The following is a 16817-nucleotide window of genomic DNA, read 5'->3' on the forward strand; positions in this document are numbered from 1 at the left end:
GGTCAGGTCCACCTGAAAATGCGAGTTGAGCCCGGGAGCATGAAGCCGTTCAGTGTGTCCAGCAACGTCGGCGCTGGAAAAATAGGTTGGGTGTTGCACAAATGGACATGTATCCGCTCGCCAGCCAGGTTGAGTTAGGTGCATCTCAGTTCAGTTCAAGTTCAGGGCACACTTTGACTCTCGTTCAGGTCCACATCAACATCCATGCTTGGGTCACACCCCCTTGATCCCCGTCCCCTTGTCCCTGTCGTGTTTCCATGCCCTTCCCATCTCCCCATTCCCATTCGCCTTCATTCCTTCCTTCCATTGCTGTTGGCCCTGTCGCTGTCCCTTCTTTTCTCCAGTCGAGCCTTTTCTTACATCTAGTACTTACATACTCTTTATTCTCCTTCCCGTTCTCTCGTTTCTCTCTCTCCACATCGACCTCTCCTCCAACGACAAGTATCAAAGGCGTCGTCGTCCGCTATTCGAATCTCGACAGCGCTTCTGCGTCTGAAAGCTGATCCCTCGCGAGACCCGTTTACGACTTACCCTCCTTTACTCACCCCGAGTCTAGCTACCAGTAGGACCTCAGGAGGTTCTCGCACTTCAATAAGCAAATGTCGACGAAACGATTGATTTAATATCACCATTAATCAACTCGACTTTACGTACAGACCGAACCCGAACTGAGGAAAGCCTGAACGGCACGCGCCTGTTTCGAATCATTTGACGATATTTCGTCTGTCACTCTTTTGAATTGTTTTTGAATCGCATATACATACGCTCTACGCAAACTATATGTGAGTCCCGATCCTATATACGACTTGGTCGCCATTGCTATCAACGGAAAGACGGATTCATGGAACGAGGGCGACTGTTGATGGCCAACGAACACGTTGTCACACATCTTAAACGACTGCTAACATGCGAGGCAGATCACACTCGTTGACATTCGTCAAGTACATTCGCTGCAACCCAACCCTGACAGTGAGTTTGACGATATTGACGACATCCGCACCCATCTGACAACAGATCTAGTATACACCCGAACATATTAATTATCAATACCGAAAATGCACGCCAAGTCCTTCGTCCTGGCTCTGGCTCTCGCCTCTTCATCTGTTGTCGAAGCCAACCGACCGCGCATTTACTATCCCCGCCAAGTTAAGAGAGAAATCGTGGACAATGCCGCCCCTGCAGTGCCAGACAATAAGGTTGTCCCCGACCTTGAGAAGCGCGACCCTCAAAACTCATTTCTTGATCGCCTCTTCAGCAACAACAACAACGATGACACGGCTTCCACTGGAGACAAGGAGAGTGGCGTCAATTTCGACCCTACTATCCCTCTAGGCCTCAAACGCCCTGGCCCCAGTGCCAGCGCTCTACCAACTGTCGTTCTCCAACCCACAACAAGCATGGCAATTGAGGAACCCGAGACAACCGAACCCGCCGATGCTCTTACCGAATCCGACACAGGGATTCTCCTTGCTCCCAGCGGTATTGTCACCAGCAAGACCACCGTCAAGCCTAGCCAGCCCGCCAAAACATCGGCTGCAGAGCCAAAGGAGGAGACTGAAGCTGCCCCTGTCGAGACCGAGACAGCTGCTCAAACCGAGGAACCTGTTGTCGCTACCGAGCCCCCCAAGGAGGAGACAAAGCCTGCCGTAACAACAGCACCTGCTGTCAAGGAGCCCGAGTCTGTGAACACCCCGCAGGAAAAGCCTGTCGAGTCCAAGACTGAGGCACCTGCCCCTGTCGAGACTACGGCACCTGCTGTCAAGGAGCCCGAGTCTGTGAACACCCCGAAGGAAAAGCCTGTCGAGTCCAAGACTGAGGCACCTGCCCCTGTCGAGACTACGGCACCTGCTGTCAAGGAGCCCGAGTCTGTGAACACCCCGAAGGAAAAGCCTGTCCAGTCCAAGACTGAGGCACCTGCCCCTGTCGAGACCACGGCACCTGCTGAGCAACCTGTCAGCACTCCCAGTAATAAGCCGGTCGTCTCGACAACCAAGAAGGGTCTCCTTGATCCCGTCGAGACTCTCTTGTCTTCTATCCTCCCTGTCCCTGTTGAGTCTAAGACCACGCAGCCTAAGCCCGTGAACACCGAGACCAGCAAACCCAAGGAGGAGACCCAGCCTGCTCCTGTCGAGACCACCAAGCCCAAGGAGGAGACCCAGCCTGCTCCTGTCGAGACTACCAAGCCCAAGGAGGAGACCCAGCCTGCTCCTGTCGAGACCACCAAGCCCAAGGAGGAGACCCAGCCTGCTCCTGTCGAGACTACCAAGCCCAAGGAGGAGACCCAGCCTGCTCCCGTCGAGACCACCAAGCCCAAGGAGGAGACCCAGCCTGCCCCTGTCGAGACGGAGACTGTGCAGCCCGCTGACAGCGAGACTAAGAGTCCTTCCGCTGAGAAGCCTGCACCTACGACCAAGGAAGGCCTACTTGATCCCATTGAGACACTCTTGTCTTCAGTTCTCCCGGTTCCCGCTGACAGCGAGACTAAGGACCCTCAGCCTGATCAGACCGAATCCGAGCCTCTGCCAGAGGAGACTGGAACTCCCACAAAGGAGCCCCAGCAACAGCAAAGCAAGCCCCAGACTGATGGCCAGACTCTTCCCACCGTGAGCCCTCCCAGTGACGAGCCTACTGCTGCCCCAGGTACTGCTCAAACAACTAAGGATGGCCTGTTGGATCCTGTGGAAACACTTCTCAGCTCTCTCCTCCCTGTTGATCCATCCGAGGTTAAGACCACATCGCCTGAGGAGACTGCATCTCCTGATACTCTCCCTGCCGAGGCTCAGCCTACATCCGCTGCTGGTGAAGAGACTGGTTCTGAGCAAACTGTCTCTGGAGCTCCTGTAACCGATCCCGAGACCACTGGCCTGCTACCTGATATCATCCCCACAAGCATTCTTCCTGAGCCCACGCTCCCACTTGATGAGACCGATATTCTGCCTATCCCTACGGATGTCACCGACGTTACCTCTATTTTGCCTGAGCCTTCAAGCCCAGTCACTGTGTCTCCTGTCATTCCCACAACGCTTGCCCCTGAGGAGTCCCAGAGTGATTCCCCGGATGTCACATCGTTCGTTGACCCCAATACCAAGCTTATTGACCCCACTGAGTCACCCAATGTTACCATCCCTGATGCGACTTCTGGTGTTGGTTCTCAACCTGTTGAGACTGAGCTTCCTCTACCCACAACTGAGCCTGTCAACGGTACCGAGACCCAACCTGCGAATGGCACCGAGACCCAGCCTGCTGCTACTGGTGAGCCTGAGACTACCGGTGCTCCCGAGCCCACCGAGGATGTGACAGAGGCCCCTACCGTTGCTCCCACAGCCACCGGTGCTGCCTCCGAGGAACCAACTGGTGCTGCCTCTGAGGAACCCACTGGAAACGCGACTGAGCCTGCTACCGAGCCTATTGATACCGCTACCGGCTCAGCTCCTACTGAGCTTCCTGCTACTCAGACGGGTGATGAAACTAACGGCACTGCTACTGAGGAGCCTACTGGTCCTGCCACCGAGGAGCCTACTGGTCCTGCCACCGAGGAACCTACTAGCCCTGCCACTGGAGTCGAAACTGAAAGCGCACCTGTCGCAACCGATGGCGAGGAGACCTCCGCGGCTCTCCCAACTGTCACCGAGGTGCAGCCTACAATCCAGCCCACCTCCCAGCCTCCTGTTGAAACTGAGACTCAACCTGAGCCTATTCCTACTACCCTGGTCCCCACCGCTGCCGATCCCATCACTAGCATCCGACCTACTGCTACTCTTACCAACACCAACAACTGGCTGCCCACCACCATCATGTTCGAGCCTACCTCTGTTCCCGCTGCTCCTACCCAGGCCACTGAAACTTCGACCTCTACCGGTCTCCCCGCCAACATTCCCCGTGTAATCCTGCCCAATGACACCAACAAGCCTATCCCCGAGGGTTCTCGTGCCATTCAAATCGGTTTCCTCTTCCCCTTCAACTACAAGTTCCTCGCCCGCAACACCGTTGCGGCTGCCCAGCTCTTCAAATACCTTCCCAAGGGTCTTGCTGATGCTGGTGGCTTCAGCAAGGACCGTATTTTGATCGAGAAGATTATTCCTATGGATACTCAGTCTCAGTGGGGTTACATCACTGCTCTGGCCAAGATTCACTACCCTGAGAACATGCTTGACAGTCTCCAGGCCGATCTCATGACGCCCAACTCTCTCCTATACAATAACGACCTTGAAATCGTTCGCAACCTGACCTCTGTCATCAACAACAAGATCGACATCTTTGGCAACACCGAAAATGGTGCCAGCTCTGACAGTGGTGACTCGGAAGACAGTGGTAGTGGCGGCAACGATGGTTTCGGTAACAGTGGCGAGGGTGACAAGACCGCCAAGCAGAAGGCTACTACCGCTGGTATTGCTGTTGGCGCTGTCGGACTCAGTGTCATGTACGGCGCTGCCATGTTCTTGGTTGCCCGCCGATACAAGCGCAAGAAGCAGCTGGGTCACCGCCGAGCCAGCTCCATTGGTAGCAGCCAGCGATCTTCCGAGATGCAGTACAACGGAAACGGCAGCCCTGCTCTCATGGGTGGTGCTCTTATGAGCCGTGATTTCTCTAACTACGGAGCTCAAGGCCCCCAAGGTGATGCACCAGCTCGACCTGGTGGCCGTGACAGCCATGGCAGTGGACGCAGTGGCATGGGTAACTCTGCCCGCACAGCCTTCATCTCCGCTCCTGTAGCTGCCGAGAACTCTCTTGGATGGAACTGATCAAGCTGATGCCCAAACGTTTAACAACCACAAAAAAAATCTATACTTTTTCACCAGTTCACCATTTTTCTTTTTTTTTTAAAACTTCGATACCCTTCAGGTGGATTGTGATGACCACACCTACCAACCACTACGACACGGTGATCAGCTTACCACTACGAAACCGTTCCGCATGAGCCCTTAACTCGAAACGTTCATTTACCATGCTCTTCCTTCATCATGTTGAGACGACGATGCGATATGCGCCTTGCTCTTCATTATAGACTTCCTGGTCGGTAGGCTTCCCAAGCCCATCCCGGCCCTACATCATTTTCCCACTACGCCTAACGCCTCCCAAGGGGTAGAGCCCCCACGTACCTTTTACTCATTCCTTCGGCTCCATCCTGGCGACCTGGCCCATCCTTTTTATTAATCCCTTTACTATTTCTTTTCTCTTGTCATTGTTTATTGTATCTTGTCAGGGAGGAATTGGACTTTTGGTATGTAAGAAGAGGTGGGAGGGGATGGCAAGGAACAAATGGAAAAGTGAAAAGCTTGGCTATCTAGACAGGCGTTTTGGGGCACGACAAGACACGAGACGGTGGAAGAACGGGTTCTGGATGGCAGGATACATGTCAGCTTGTATATTTGGAGGACTATGTTTGGTGTCCTCGCTCTATGGCTTGTATACCCTCATCTTTTGAGAGCAGTGATGTTGGTGGTGCTTTTTTCAGACTTTTCAAGACATTAGAAACCAAACAAATTCAATTAAAAAGACAATGGATACTTGTGAATACAGCGTCTCTACAAGTTCCCCAGTGTTAACGTTAAGCCGCAGCTCTTATCACTGAGGCTGCAAGCTCATTTGGTTCGCCGCCATACGAACTATTCCCCGAGTTTCGTAATGTGACATGTTTGTTATATTGACGGAGTTGTTGCCAACTTGGTGTGCCAAGTGGTTACATTGAAGTCTTGATAAGGCTGATGTGCCGAGTCCCATTGCATTGCGAGTGCGGGCTTGACCGAGATGATTACCTGCATGCTGCAAGCCCCTTGTTTGTGATCTTCCTTGAATAGATGGGGTGACTCTTGGCTGCACCTCTGTGATAGCGTATTGATTTAGTCTTGGTTGACCAACAACATGCAATAGCCTACAAAAATCCAGTCAGCACGTACAGCTCTGCTAAGACATGTGCAACGGGGTTTCCCGCAGAGTAATTTCCCCTGCATTAGACCTTGGTGGTCAACCGCGCTATGGCGACGGCGCCAACGGTGCGGCGTTCGGAGACTGGGGGGCTAGAGACAGGGGAGTTGATTTTAAGCACACTCGTTCATCGGAATTGACCCTCTAAAAGTTGTTGTCTCGTCTTGAACTCGGGAAGTGGGCAGGCCAAGCAAACTCAGCTTTGGTTGAAGATAAACATGAGTCGGAACCATGTGAGCCATTGTGACGTTTTGACACTTGACAATGTCCTGGTCGAGTCACGTTCCGTGCGAGTGGAGAGATAAAGACCTTTTTGTTTTTGTTTTTATGTTTCCTTCTCTATCTATCCGTATAGCCGTACTAACTTGTTGAAGACAATACCGTGTTCGTTAGAGGCTGTTCCGAAGGTATTAGCACGTGGCGTCGAAAAAACTATTAATGGTACCTAAGTGTGAGTGGGAAAAAAGACAGAGAAAGTAGTCAAGCGTGATCAAGTAGCATGAAATCTATGTCCATCTAGAACGCGTGAGATCTCGACTTTGTAGGACTTGGCTATGATTTTGTCTGCACAGCTATTGTATCGCACTGTAGTATAGAGGGCGGAGTAGCTAAATTAGATGGAGGGGAGGAACTGGCAATCAGGCACAGACCAGGCCGGGTCAGTCAAGCCAGTCTAGGGTCGATTGTGTGATTCTTCTCGAGATGCTAGTCTAGTTTGTGTAGATCCCGTCGTTAGGTCAGGTAACGACGGGCTTAGAACGGTGGACTGCAGTTGATGGCGACAGCCCTTGAGCGGTTGATTCAGTTGAGTGAAGATGGAGGTGCTGAGTTTAAGAGCAAGAGTGAGCTGAGGAAACATGCCTGTCAGCTTTCCTTTATCGCTATATTATTACCCTGGGTAATGCTAAATTATTCTTGGGCAGCTGAGATTAGAGTCGCATTGCTCCTCTTATGTATGGCATGTTCATGCTATGTTTGTGCTCCTGGTAGTATTGGTGGGGAGGGGCATCTCTCTCACCCTCACCCTCACTTTCTGGTCAGGGGTTGATCCAGACTATTGACAAAGATAGCACCAAGACGCGGCGTCTAGGTTGAGTTTGAGAATAGAAATATGGACAATGCATTGATTATTGCCGTGAAGCTTGTCGTATATCATCCAAGAGGAAAGGATCCTAGAGTGGCGTGGCGTGGACTGTAGTAGTAGTTAATTGATTTGGGTTGACCTTCCTTCGTTCCTTCCGCACGGCTGTACATCACTACCTGCCTGCACAAATCTGACATCTTGCTTTTGATGTTTTTGACATTTGCTCCTTCCTTCCTCTACTTGACATATCTCTAATTCCGGCTTCAATTGCCTCGTCCATTCTTTTTATCAAACAAACACGTTCTTTTACAGTCACTCGTTTTATGATCCCAGTAACGATCACCATCACCAGTTCATTTACAAGGAACTAGCCTACCACTCAGACGATGCCTTGAGACCTCTGGCTTTACCTAAACCATTCTAATTGTCTCTCTCCCGCTCTTTTAATCTTTTAATTACTTGTCTTAGTGGCAAGACATGGCAACACCATGGAACAACATGGGTATCTATTCATCCAATGCCGATCACGACGATAAGATCGTCGTTGGACCATACGACGATTCGAGGTATACAGCATCATCTGGCTTCAGCTATGCCCGGCAACCTTCAACACAACCTGCAAACTCCACCTCACAGTTAATTTCCCCGCCTCTTCTCTCGCCGCCTGTTGCGAGGGTATCGCCTGGCCCTTCGAGTCCGCGTAGCCGCAGCCCAGCAAGTCCTCGAAGCTTTCAGTCTCTCAACAGCCCTTCTAGTGCTGGATTCCCTCTCAGTCCTTTCTATCCACCATCACAGGAGAACCAGTTCCTTAATTCTCCAGTCAGCGATGGTTTCTACTCACAGCGCACGTCGGGCGCAACTGATCCACGATTCCCGACAAAAGCCCCCAACATGATGGAGATGGTTCTTGAGACTCCTTACTTCGACACCCCACCTCATACCCCAGGTGATACAAGTTTTCGAAGCACTGATGTTCTTGAACCAACCGAAGTTCCGCTCAACAATGGCTGGAGACCTTGGTGGTTGCGTCGAAGAGTTATCAGCATCTTTATGGGAGTGTGCATAATGCTGGGTGTAATTGGCGAGGTGGTGATGTGGTGGCTCTCCCAAAAAGACGTCGATAGCAATCTCAAGGGTCTTTGGACCTTTGGGCCCGTTGTAGGTAAGTCATCACCAAGACCCTTGCTATGCGTAGTTGTGATCTTTATTTATGTAGTACTCACATGTGTTAAGTTGTTTCAATCGTGGCTATACTATGGGCCAGAGTTGAAGCTCAAGCATTGCTGTATATGCCGTGGATCGTCCTCGACCGGAAACCAACGACTGTCGACGAAACTCGACGGAAGCAAAGTCACCGGACCATTCTACTAGACTATCACAGCCTAGGGAGTTTCCAAGCACTGAGCACAGCATTCCATAATCGCCATCACCTTGTTGTTGCAGCTATTGCCATCAAATTCCTTCTTCGCGCTCAGATCGTTCTCTCGACTGCTGTCTTTCATGCTGAAATCCACGTCGATGGCACTTCTTTACTCCGTGCCCGCTTAGGTGTACTCCATGCTATGGCCGGCACCTTTCTCATCATTTCTATGGCTCTTCTTCCCATGTTGTATCATGCCCCCTCACCTCGTGGAATAGCACCGCGAGATCCCACCTCCCCTGCCGGAACTGCCACACTTCTCACAAGCAGCCATCAGTTTCTCGCCCGACTATCGAACACAGGACACGTGAACATGGAAACTGTTGCTGCCAGGCTTGCAGCATCATGGTATACAACAGAACTCACCCAACCCGGCCGTCGACCGGAAGAGATGTTTCAGCTGAGACAGCACGGTGGAGGCAGTGGCCCTCTTTGTATGAATCCCCCCAATGTGTCGCCGGAGACAATTGCGACTTATCGACCATGGACCCAAAGCACCCGCACCAAGATCATGAGCATTGTTGCCTCTGTTGCGCTGATTGCTGGTATCTGCGTCATCTTTGGTCTGAAGGGCAAAGGCGAAGGCTTGGATGTCGATGACAGTATTTTCGTCGTCTGGACTTGCATACCTACCATCATCTTTGCTGCTATTGCTGTATTCTGGACTCGTATTGACATCGACAACCGACGCTTGGCCCCCTTTTTGAAGCTTACTACTACCAAGCATCGTTTCCAGGAGTCCCTAGGATTATCCTACATGAACGAATTTGGCCTCCATACGGCTGGGAAAGCCATGAAGACCCAGGACTGGGCTGTTTTTCTCGCAAAATGCACGGCCATGCTTGGATGGTTAATGCCAATCTTTACTGCAGGACTGTTTGCTGTTTCTCAAGTTGCGCAAACGGCCAACCTTGAGCTTCGACTCGAAACAAAATTTGCCTCTACAAGCAAGTCGTTAAGTGCTGCTGTAAACAGCGACATAATCGACCAAATCCTCATACGGCAGACACCCAAGTACCCGAGATGGACTTGGGAAGACGTGGCCCTTCCAGAGCTTTCCTTAATGAGCCACCCCCGCGAGTGGCCACTCCCAAATACTGAGCTCGTGGCTAAAGTTCCCGGTCTCAGAAGTAAACTCAATTGCGAGACCGTATCTTTTGATCAGGGCGAGGGCGCAGATTTGCAATGTGTACCTTTGGGGGGGTCGAAGAAAAAGGCCATTTGTGATGCGGACCAATCTCGCACTGCACTTGTTGCTTCATCTTGCTCACAACTTCCTTCCTCGTACCCAATCAAGTATGTTTGGGGCAGCTGTGCTGGTGACGGGTTGATATCAGTCATGATGTGCAACCAATCACTTGTTGAGGTAACCGTTGATACAACGTTTCGCACCGAGGATTTGTATATCAACACAAACCAAATCCCCATCGTCAATGCATCAAGTGAGCAACCGTCAAATGTCAAAGCAGACATCACAAGCGTTTATGCAGCACTTGATGATGTTGGTGCTGATGACAAAAAGTTGACAGGACTAGACGGCTTCTTTCGCACTTTAGTACTTTCGAGGCTGTCAACTACACTAGAGCGCATTGTCATGCCTGAGAGACAAAATTCCGTCTCCCAGGCAATCCGCCAACTTCATGGGATTATAGCTGCGCAAGCCATCAACGGGGAGTTGATACGACACCCCTTGGTAAACAAGCTTCGCATGCGTGATGATTCTCAACCAATCATCCCAGCACATGTCGACTATGTTATCCCACGTTTGATGCAGGGGATTGTGCAAACTTTTGTTCTAATTGGCCTACTTGTATTCACACTTTTGTTTGGATTATTATCTCTCCGCACAGCATCGCGTGGTACTCTGCCAAAAAGCCCCGGAAGCATCGCCGCTCAAGCAAGTCTCCTCGCAGACTCGTCCTTGTGGTGGCGCCTTCCAGACGGAGCCGAATGGATGGAAGATGATGACTTGGCACGATGCCTGCGCCGAAAGACCTTTCATCTTGGATGGAGTCAAGGGGCTTCAGGGAACCAAACTTACGGCATTTATATCGTGCAAGATGAAGGAAAGGCCGCAAGACCAACCGGCGCATCGCAAACAACCGCCGATAATAGTGAAGGATCAAGAGGCGTCCGATACATTAGCATGGCGCCTGGTGTATACTCATACAATGACATAAAATCATGAGAGATAGGATGGAGAATTTTGTGTTACCTTATATTGTTATACTTGGGAAATGCATGGCGTTGGAAGGAAAGCGATCTATTATGAATTTGGTATATATTCATGGAACTTATCAGAGTAGAATATCGCAGATACTATTTATCGATAATGAGCATGTCTTCATCCTTGTCTTCCGTCATCAAAACCTGGGAAGCAAGGCTCTAGGAACAAAATAAGTTGGAAATGTGGAGACTCTGTAATTTACTTAATGAGTCCGATGACCACAGTACATCTGTTATAAGCTTGGAGCCATACCACCCATTGAGTTTCAACTTAGGTTCGGTGAGTGTTTAAACTCCATCTTATGCAATTGTGATATCAGTTCGAACCTCGGTATAATTCGGAAGAGGCCATTGTCAGTTGGGCCTGACGCTTCTGATCTCTCTTGATCGCTCTCATATATAAACGTCACTCTACCCAACCCCGCCAGCCAAAAGACAGAAATCAGCACTGCACAAACATCAACAATGGCGTTCACAATGCACTCCCACTCGGGCGAGTTCTGCCCGGGTCATGCCAAAGATCAACTCGAGGAGATTGTAAAGCAAGCTGTCTCTGTTGGCTACAAGACCATTGGCTTCACAGAGCATATGCCGAGATACGACTTGCGTGATCTATATCCTGAAGAGGTATCTATCAATCACATCCTTCATCTTTGATAGTAAATATCTTACATACTCTGACTTAGCTCGATAACCCCCAGGCCGCACTGGAGGCCCTCCCTCCTCGCCATGAGTCATATCTCATCGAGGCACAGCGTCTACGGCACGAGTATGCCTCGCAGATCCAAATCCTCATTGGATTCGAAGCCGAATTCATCCGGTCTAGCTGCGCGGCGCATGTTCGTAAACTGGCAGAACACCCTATCATCGACTACTTCATTGGCTCAGTACACTACGTCCACAACATGCCGATTGACTATTCCAAAGAAATTTTCCTGACTGCACAGGGGAAAAGTAGCCGGGGAACAGAAGAATCGCTGTACGAAGATTACTACGATCTGCAGTATGAGATGCTCACAGAGCTCAAGCCACGAGTTGTGGGCCATTTTGATCTCGTTAGATTGATGAGTGAAGATCCTGAAAGGGATCCCAGGCAGTTGAAGGGTGTTTGGGAGCGCGTGTTGAGGAACCTGGCACTTGCAAAAGAGCAGGATGGCTGGCTTGAGGTGAACAGTGCTGCGTTGCGAAAGGGTCTTGCAGAGCCATACCCTGGTAGACAAATTGCTGAGGTGAGATGACTCAATCCAACAAAACGAGTGTTTAATATTGACTTGATGCAGGAATGGATTAAGATGGGTGGCAAGCTTACTTTCTCAGACGACAGTCACGGCATTGCCCAAGTCGCTACCAACTACGCTCGTACAGTCACTTATCTTGAAAGTCTGGGCGTCAAGGAAGTATGGACTCTCAAGAGGTCAACCCACACCGACATTGAGGGATCAGAGAAAGCAGTCGTCGAGGAAGTCAGTGTACCTCTAAGCGAGTTTCGCAAGAACTTCCCCTAAGAGTCATTTAAAGACGATGGTTTAGAACATATAGACGGCCATAAAGTCATAGATTAAACACAGCTAGAACTATAAAGCGAGATCTAATTCGGGAATGTAAAGGAAAAGGGTATCGTGAAGAAGACTACATATCCAAAGGCGGATAGGGTTGCGAAATAATTGAGTTTCTATGCGAGGAAAGGAGAGAAGCATGGTGGTGCTTGGGTATCAACTCTGAACTGTATTTTGCTTCCCAAATAGTGCTGTATCAAAACAGGCACACAGCTACTCGTATCTCGGAAACCAAAGCATATGGAATTTCAGCGTCGTTTTTAGGGTCGAGGTTTTTCAGGGATCTCCCTAGTAGGGTGTGGGAGGTCGGCCTCCTGCTGCTTCACCTCGGACCCCGCGGCCTCAGCAGTACCGGCACGTGCCCGATATCCCGAGCGGGGCGCAAAAGGAATCCCAGAAGAAGAAGTATACTGAAAGAGGTTGGTCTTCTTGACTGGGCTGGGTGTCGCAGCAGGTGTTTGCGTAGACGAAGTCGGCACGTTAGGAGGGAGCCATTGCAATGGCTCGTTCTGAGCGACAGGTTTGGGTGCAGGGCCTTCAGGCTGATAGGGAATAAAAACATCGTCTACTTCTGCGCTAGGCTGGACAGAAACTGAGGGAATGGGCGGCGAACTCAGCGGAGGAGAGGCCAACTGGGAAACATACCCAGCAGGCTTGAAAGGATCTTGCTCCTGCAAAGGAGTTGCAATACCACTAGATGAAGTAGTGGTGGGTGGTGTAGGGTTGACTGGCAATGATTGCGCGGGAGAGTGGTTGTACGTCTCAGTAGACACAACGACCGTGCTTGGGTCGTGGGACTGGGCTGCTGATGAATGCGCGGCAGTAGATGGCGTTTCGACAGGCTGAGCCTGGCCGATAGCAGGTACGTTGCCGTTGGCTTTCTCAGCCTCAAGACGAGCACGCGCTTTAGCAGCCTTTTGGGACTGAGTGATCAAGTTGATACGAATCTTCCTCATCCCTGAAGTGATGTTGTCCACGTCATCACCCGCTGTACCATTCTTTGAAGCTCGCTCCGGTGACTTGGCTTTTTGGGCGGTAGTAGTAGGACCAGAAGGACCGGCTGATGTGGTAGCTTTCTTGGTAGCCCGAGGTGCTTTTGGCGCAGGCTCTTTGCGGGGAGCCGTGGGGAGCCGTGTCTTCTTGACTTGCAAGTTGCTGCTAGGAGCCGCCGTTGCAGCTGCAGGGGAACCGGGCAACGTTTGAGCATATTCAGCAGCTTCGGGCAGGGCTGCTTCAGGAGAAGATAACCGTGAAGTGAGAGGTACCGGGATCTCGCTAAGACGCCGGCTAGACCTCCTCACTCCTGGCTCAACACTGTTTGTTCGTGAGGGAACACCACAAGCAACCGGCTTCGAGGGGGTTAGCTTGAATTCACTACATGATATCATTCGACTTGCCTTTTCTGAAGCTACAGTAGTAGTGCCCATCGTCCTTCTGCGACCTTTGGATGACTTGTCGATGGTTGGCTCAGGGGGTGGTACTGGCTTGGTCCGTCTCTCACGCAGAGACATACGCGATGTTGGGCGTGAAGCAGGGGCAGGGGGTGGAGGGTTAGGATCGACTCCCATCAATATCGATTGCCGGTCACGTCTGGCCCGGCTTGCTTCTGCGTTCAGATCCTCAGGTTGGCAACTACCGGTTTCGCGTGAGGAGGGAATAAGGAGTTTGCTTAGTTCATGCGTTGCAACCGCCCAGGGAACTTCTGGAGGCGGCGGCGATGGAAGTCTGGGCATGGCCGAGCCTAACTTGGACAAGCTGCGCTGCATCTTCGTAGGGTCTGTGGACTTAGCAGTTGACGCCTGAGTCGGAGCAAAGTAGGACGGAAGAGTGACGTATTGCGGGTATTTGGAAGCAGCAGCATTTGGGTCGCCCATTAGAAGCTCAAGTTCCTCCATGTTTGAAGCCGACCACCATGAAGGGTCGTAAGCATGGACGGAATCCAAGGCTGACTTTTGCTCAACACCATGTGATACTCCTTTTGGTGACGTTTGACCCATCTCGACTCCAAAAGAGCCGGCGCTGTCTGATGATTGCTCGCTTGTCTGATCACCAGCTAGTCCGCTGAGGTGGCTCATAATGCCAGAACATAGAGCTCGATCACTGTAGCCACCTTCCAATACACTGATAACGCGACCGTCGACATGGAGGCCTTCTTCAGCTGCGAGCTTGACGACATCTTGAGCAATACGCGCATAAAATTCGGTCGGAACGTTGACCTTGTGGCGTTGCATGCCTTCACCCTCCCACTCACTGGCATCAAACCCAGCGGACAGGAAAATTGCAGCCTTTGGTGGCTCTTTTGATTCCCTCAATCGCTCTGCCTGGTTCTTGAAGTAGTTTCTGACCTTATCCAAAAGGACGGTATATCTTGTTTCGTAGAGTTTCCAGAAATCCTCTTCTGACTTCCATGGTTCGAGGTGAACATTCCAAACCGTTTGGCCGTGTGCGTTGTCGATACAGATACTGGCGCTCCTAACCTTTTCTTCATCGCCCATTTCGCATGGATACGAGTTTATGTCGTGTAAGCTGAAGTAGCCGATTGACGACTTTTTCCACGCTGCCGCATTCTTGGCAGCGTTCTTCGCTCGATTATTGTGCTGCCATGTAATAGCCTGAGATCCATCGCCGTGATGAAGGTCGACGTCAATGATGGCAGCATGAGTGAGTCCGTGCTCGAGAGCTGCATGCATGATACCAACGTGAATATTGTTGACCCAGCAGAAACCAGAAGGATAAGAAGCAGAACAATGATGGCCCGGGGGTCGAACGCCTACAAAGGCGCGGCGCGGACCCGAGCCAAAGACTGAGTCGATGGCTTCACAAACAGCTCCCAGAGCGCCTTCCATAGCATTGAGGGACTCTGAGCAGAGGTACAAGTCCCCTTCGTGAAATTTCTCAGGAGGCTTATCAGTCCCCCGGTTCATTTCAGGCCTTTGGAGTTCTTTGCCGCCCAGTGCAAGCTTCGATTCGGCCGCCTCGCACATCATCTTGAGCTCCTCCATCCATTTTGCTCCATGCACATTGACTACGGCTGGTGAAAGCAGAGAAAGACTGCGATCCGTCTTGTGTATCCGGAAAGGGACCCCTTGAAGATGCTCTGCCTCCCTTCCTGGGTGAAGTGGGTATTCACCTTCACAATGCCTACCACCCAAGCGTACGTAGGCTGCGGAAACACCTAATACTGCAGCCCTTATCCGCTCCGGACGTTCAACAATATTACCAAGAGCGGCACGAGAAGTTCGGGGTCGGGAGAAACGATGACCATAGACAGCGTCGTTCAGCACTACAATCGTTTGTGTCGGACGGGTGGTGATAGAGCTATGATGCACCCTCAGCTCAGCTTTCAAGTTGTCGTGTGCAATGGAGCGAGGTGTTGGTCGAATCTTTTCTTGATATGATGCCCTGCGTGTTGGTGACATGACATGTGCCACGCTTGAACGTCTTGAAGTTGAACCAGGCCCAATTCCATTAGAAGAGCGCAATGAGTTCATGGAGGCTTTCCGTAGGAGGGTAGGTGTGCCCAAGGAGGGGTCATGGGAGGGGCTTCGTGAAGGTGCTCGGGCATTTGGTGCTGGTGACTGCGAAATACGGCGGCCCGATGGACGGAAGGGAGAGGCAGGTTCGGAGGCAAGACGGGACGGAGCTCGGCCGGGCGAAGTGGAGATGTTGAGTTGCTTCAACGACTGAGCCAAGTCGTCATGTTCGGGTTGTCTCAGATTCCGGATAGAGGACTGCCGCCGGAGCGACAGTGATGGTCGGGATGAAGAAGCCATGAGGCTGGTCACTCGATAGTGCAGCCAGATTTAGAGGACGACAAATGAGGAGTATCGGTAACTTGGATCGATACAAGACAATATCAGACCCGTTCGGTAGCGGGGTAGTCTATTGACCGGTAGTTTGGTTGACTGAGACGCAAAGAGATAAGTCACAGCCAGATGGCCTAACTTAATCTCTAATCGCCTTGGGTATAGCTCCGTTTCGAATTTCTTTGCGGCTTGGACTTTTTCTTTGATGGAGATGTCGGTGACGTCTTGCCCCTGTTTGGGTACTCGATAGTAGAGATAAGATCGCGTTTGGAGAAACGCGACGGGTCACGTGTCTATAGTTATGACGCTGTTTGTTTGGGGTTGTCAAAGTCAATAACTTTAAGTTGGAATTGTGAGGAGTAAAAAGTTCTTTATAGGCTACTTAATCTCATTACCAGGAAATGACTTTATAGGTGATGATATTGAAGCGTATCTCTCTCCTATTTCTGCTTGTTCGGTTAAAAGTATTAAAAGCACCACGAATTTAATATGTATGTCAACGTGGCATACCCTACGTATAAACATTCATAAACAATGCCCTACTCTAGTTGCCGGATCCCGTCGGGACGGCAGTGTGGGATTAATTGTTGTGTTGGCGATAGATTAACTGAAGATCTTATGCACAGAGTACCCTTGTTATTAATATGCTTAACGACCTGCTAAATCTGCCAACAAGCTGAGATCTGTCCATCATCCTTGTCCTAATAAATAGGCCATAAATAAATACGAAGGGAAAGCAATTGTACAGAATTATAGAAACCATTCACTGAAGAAGCCATTAGTCTATAAACAGAGTTGAA

General features: G+C 50.8%; 4 protein-coding genes across 4 annotated transcripts; 3 read left to right on the plus strand and 1 right to left on the minus strand.

Moving 5' to 3' along the window:
• Positions 1 to 1055: 1055 nt before the first annotated feature.
• Positions 1056 to 4742, plus strand: FSST1_010767 (uncharacterized protein; the record flags this gene model as incomplete). Its single annotated transcript, XM_083233832.1, has 1 exon — positions 1056 to 4742. One exon carries the CDS (start codon positions 1056 to 1058, stop codon positions 4740 to 4742), a length of 3687 nt encoding a protein of 1228 aa, XP_083080463.1.
• Positions 4743 to 7486: 2744 nt separating this feature from the next.
• On the plus strand, positions 7487 to 10617 carry FSST1_010768 (DUF3433 domain-containing protein; the record flags this gene model as incomplete). The annotated part of the gene is made up of 2 exons (XM_083233833.1): positions 7487 to 8171; positions 8243 to 10617. The coding sequence occupies 2 exons, from the start codon at positions 7487 to 7489 to the stop codon at positions 10615 to 10617; spliced, it is 3060 nt and encodes a 1019-aa protein (XP_083080464.1).
• Positions 10618 to 11120: 503 nt separating this feature from the next.
• On the plus strand, positions 11121 to 12160 carry FSST1_010769 (histidinol-phosphatase; the record flags this gene model as incomplete). Its single annotated transcript, XM_083233834.1, has 3 exons — positions 11121 to 11282; positions 11342 to 11884; positions 11936 to 12160. 3 exons carry the CDS (start codon positions 11121 to 11123, stop codon positions 12158 to 12160), a joined length of 930 nt encoding a protein of 309 aa, XP_083080465.1.
• A 311-nt stretch (positions 12161 to 12471) lies between these two features.
• FSST1_010770 (histone deacetylase) lies at positions 12472 to 15984 on the minus strand (the record flags this gene model as incomplete). Its single annotated transcript, XM_083233835.1, has 1 exon — positions 12472 to 15984. One exon carries the CDS (start codon positions 15982 to 15984, stop codon positions 12472 to 12474), a length of 3513 nt encoding a protein of 1170 aa, XP_083080466.1.
• Positions 15985 to 16817: the final 833 nt, after the last annotated feature.

The sequence above is a fragment of the Fusarium sambucinum genome, chromosome III (genome assembly GCF_050947815.1).
Source record: "Fusarium sambucinum isolate potato_lamoka chromosome III, whole genome shotgun sequence".
Lineage (NCBI taxonomy): Eukaryota > Fungi > Ascomycota > Sordariomycetes > Hypocreales > Nectriaceae > Fusarium > Fusarium sambucinum.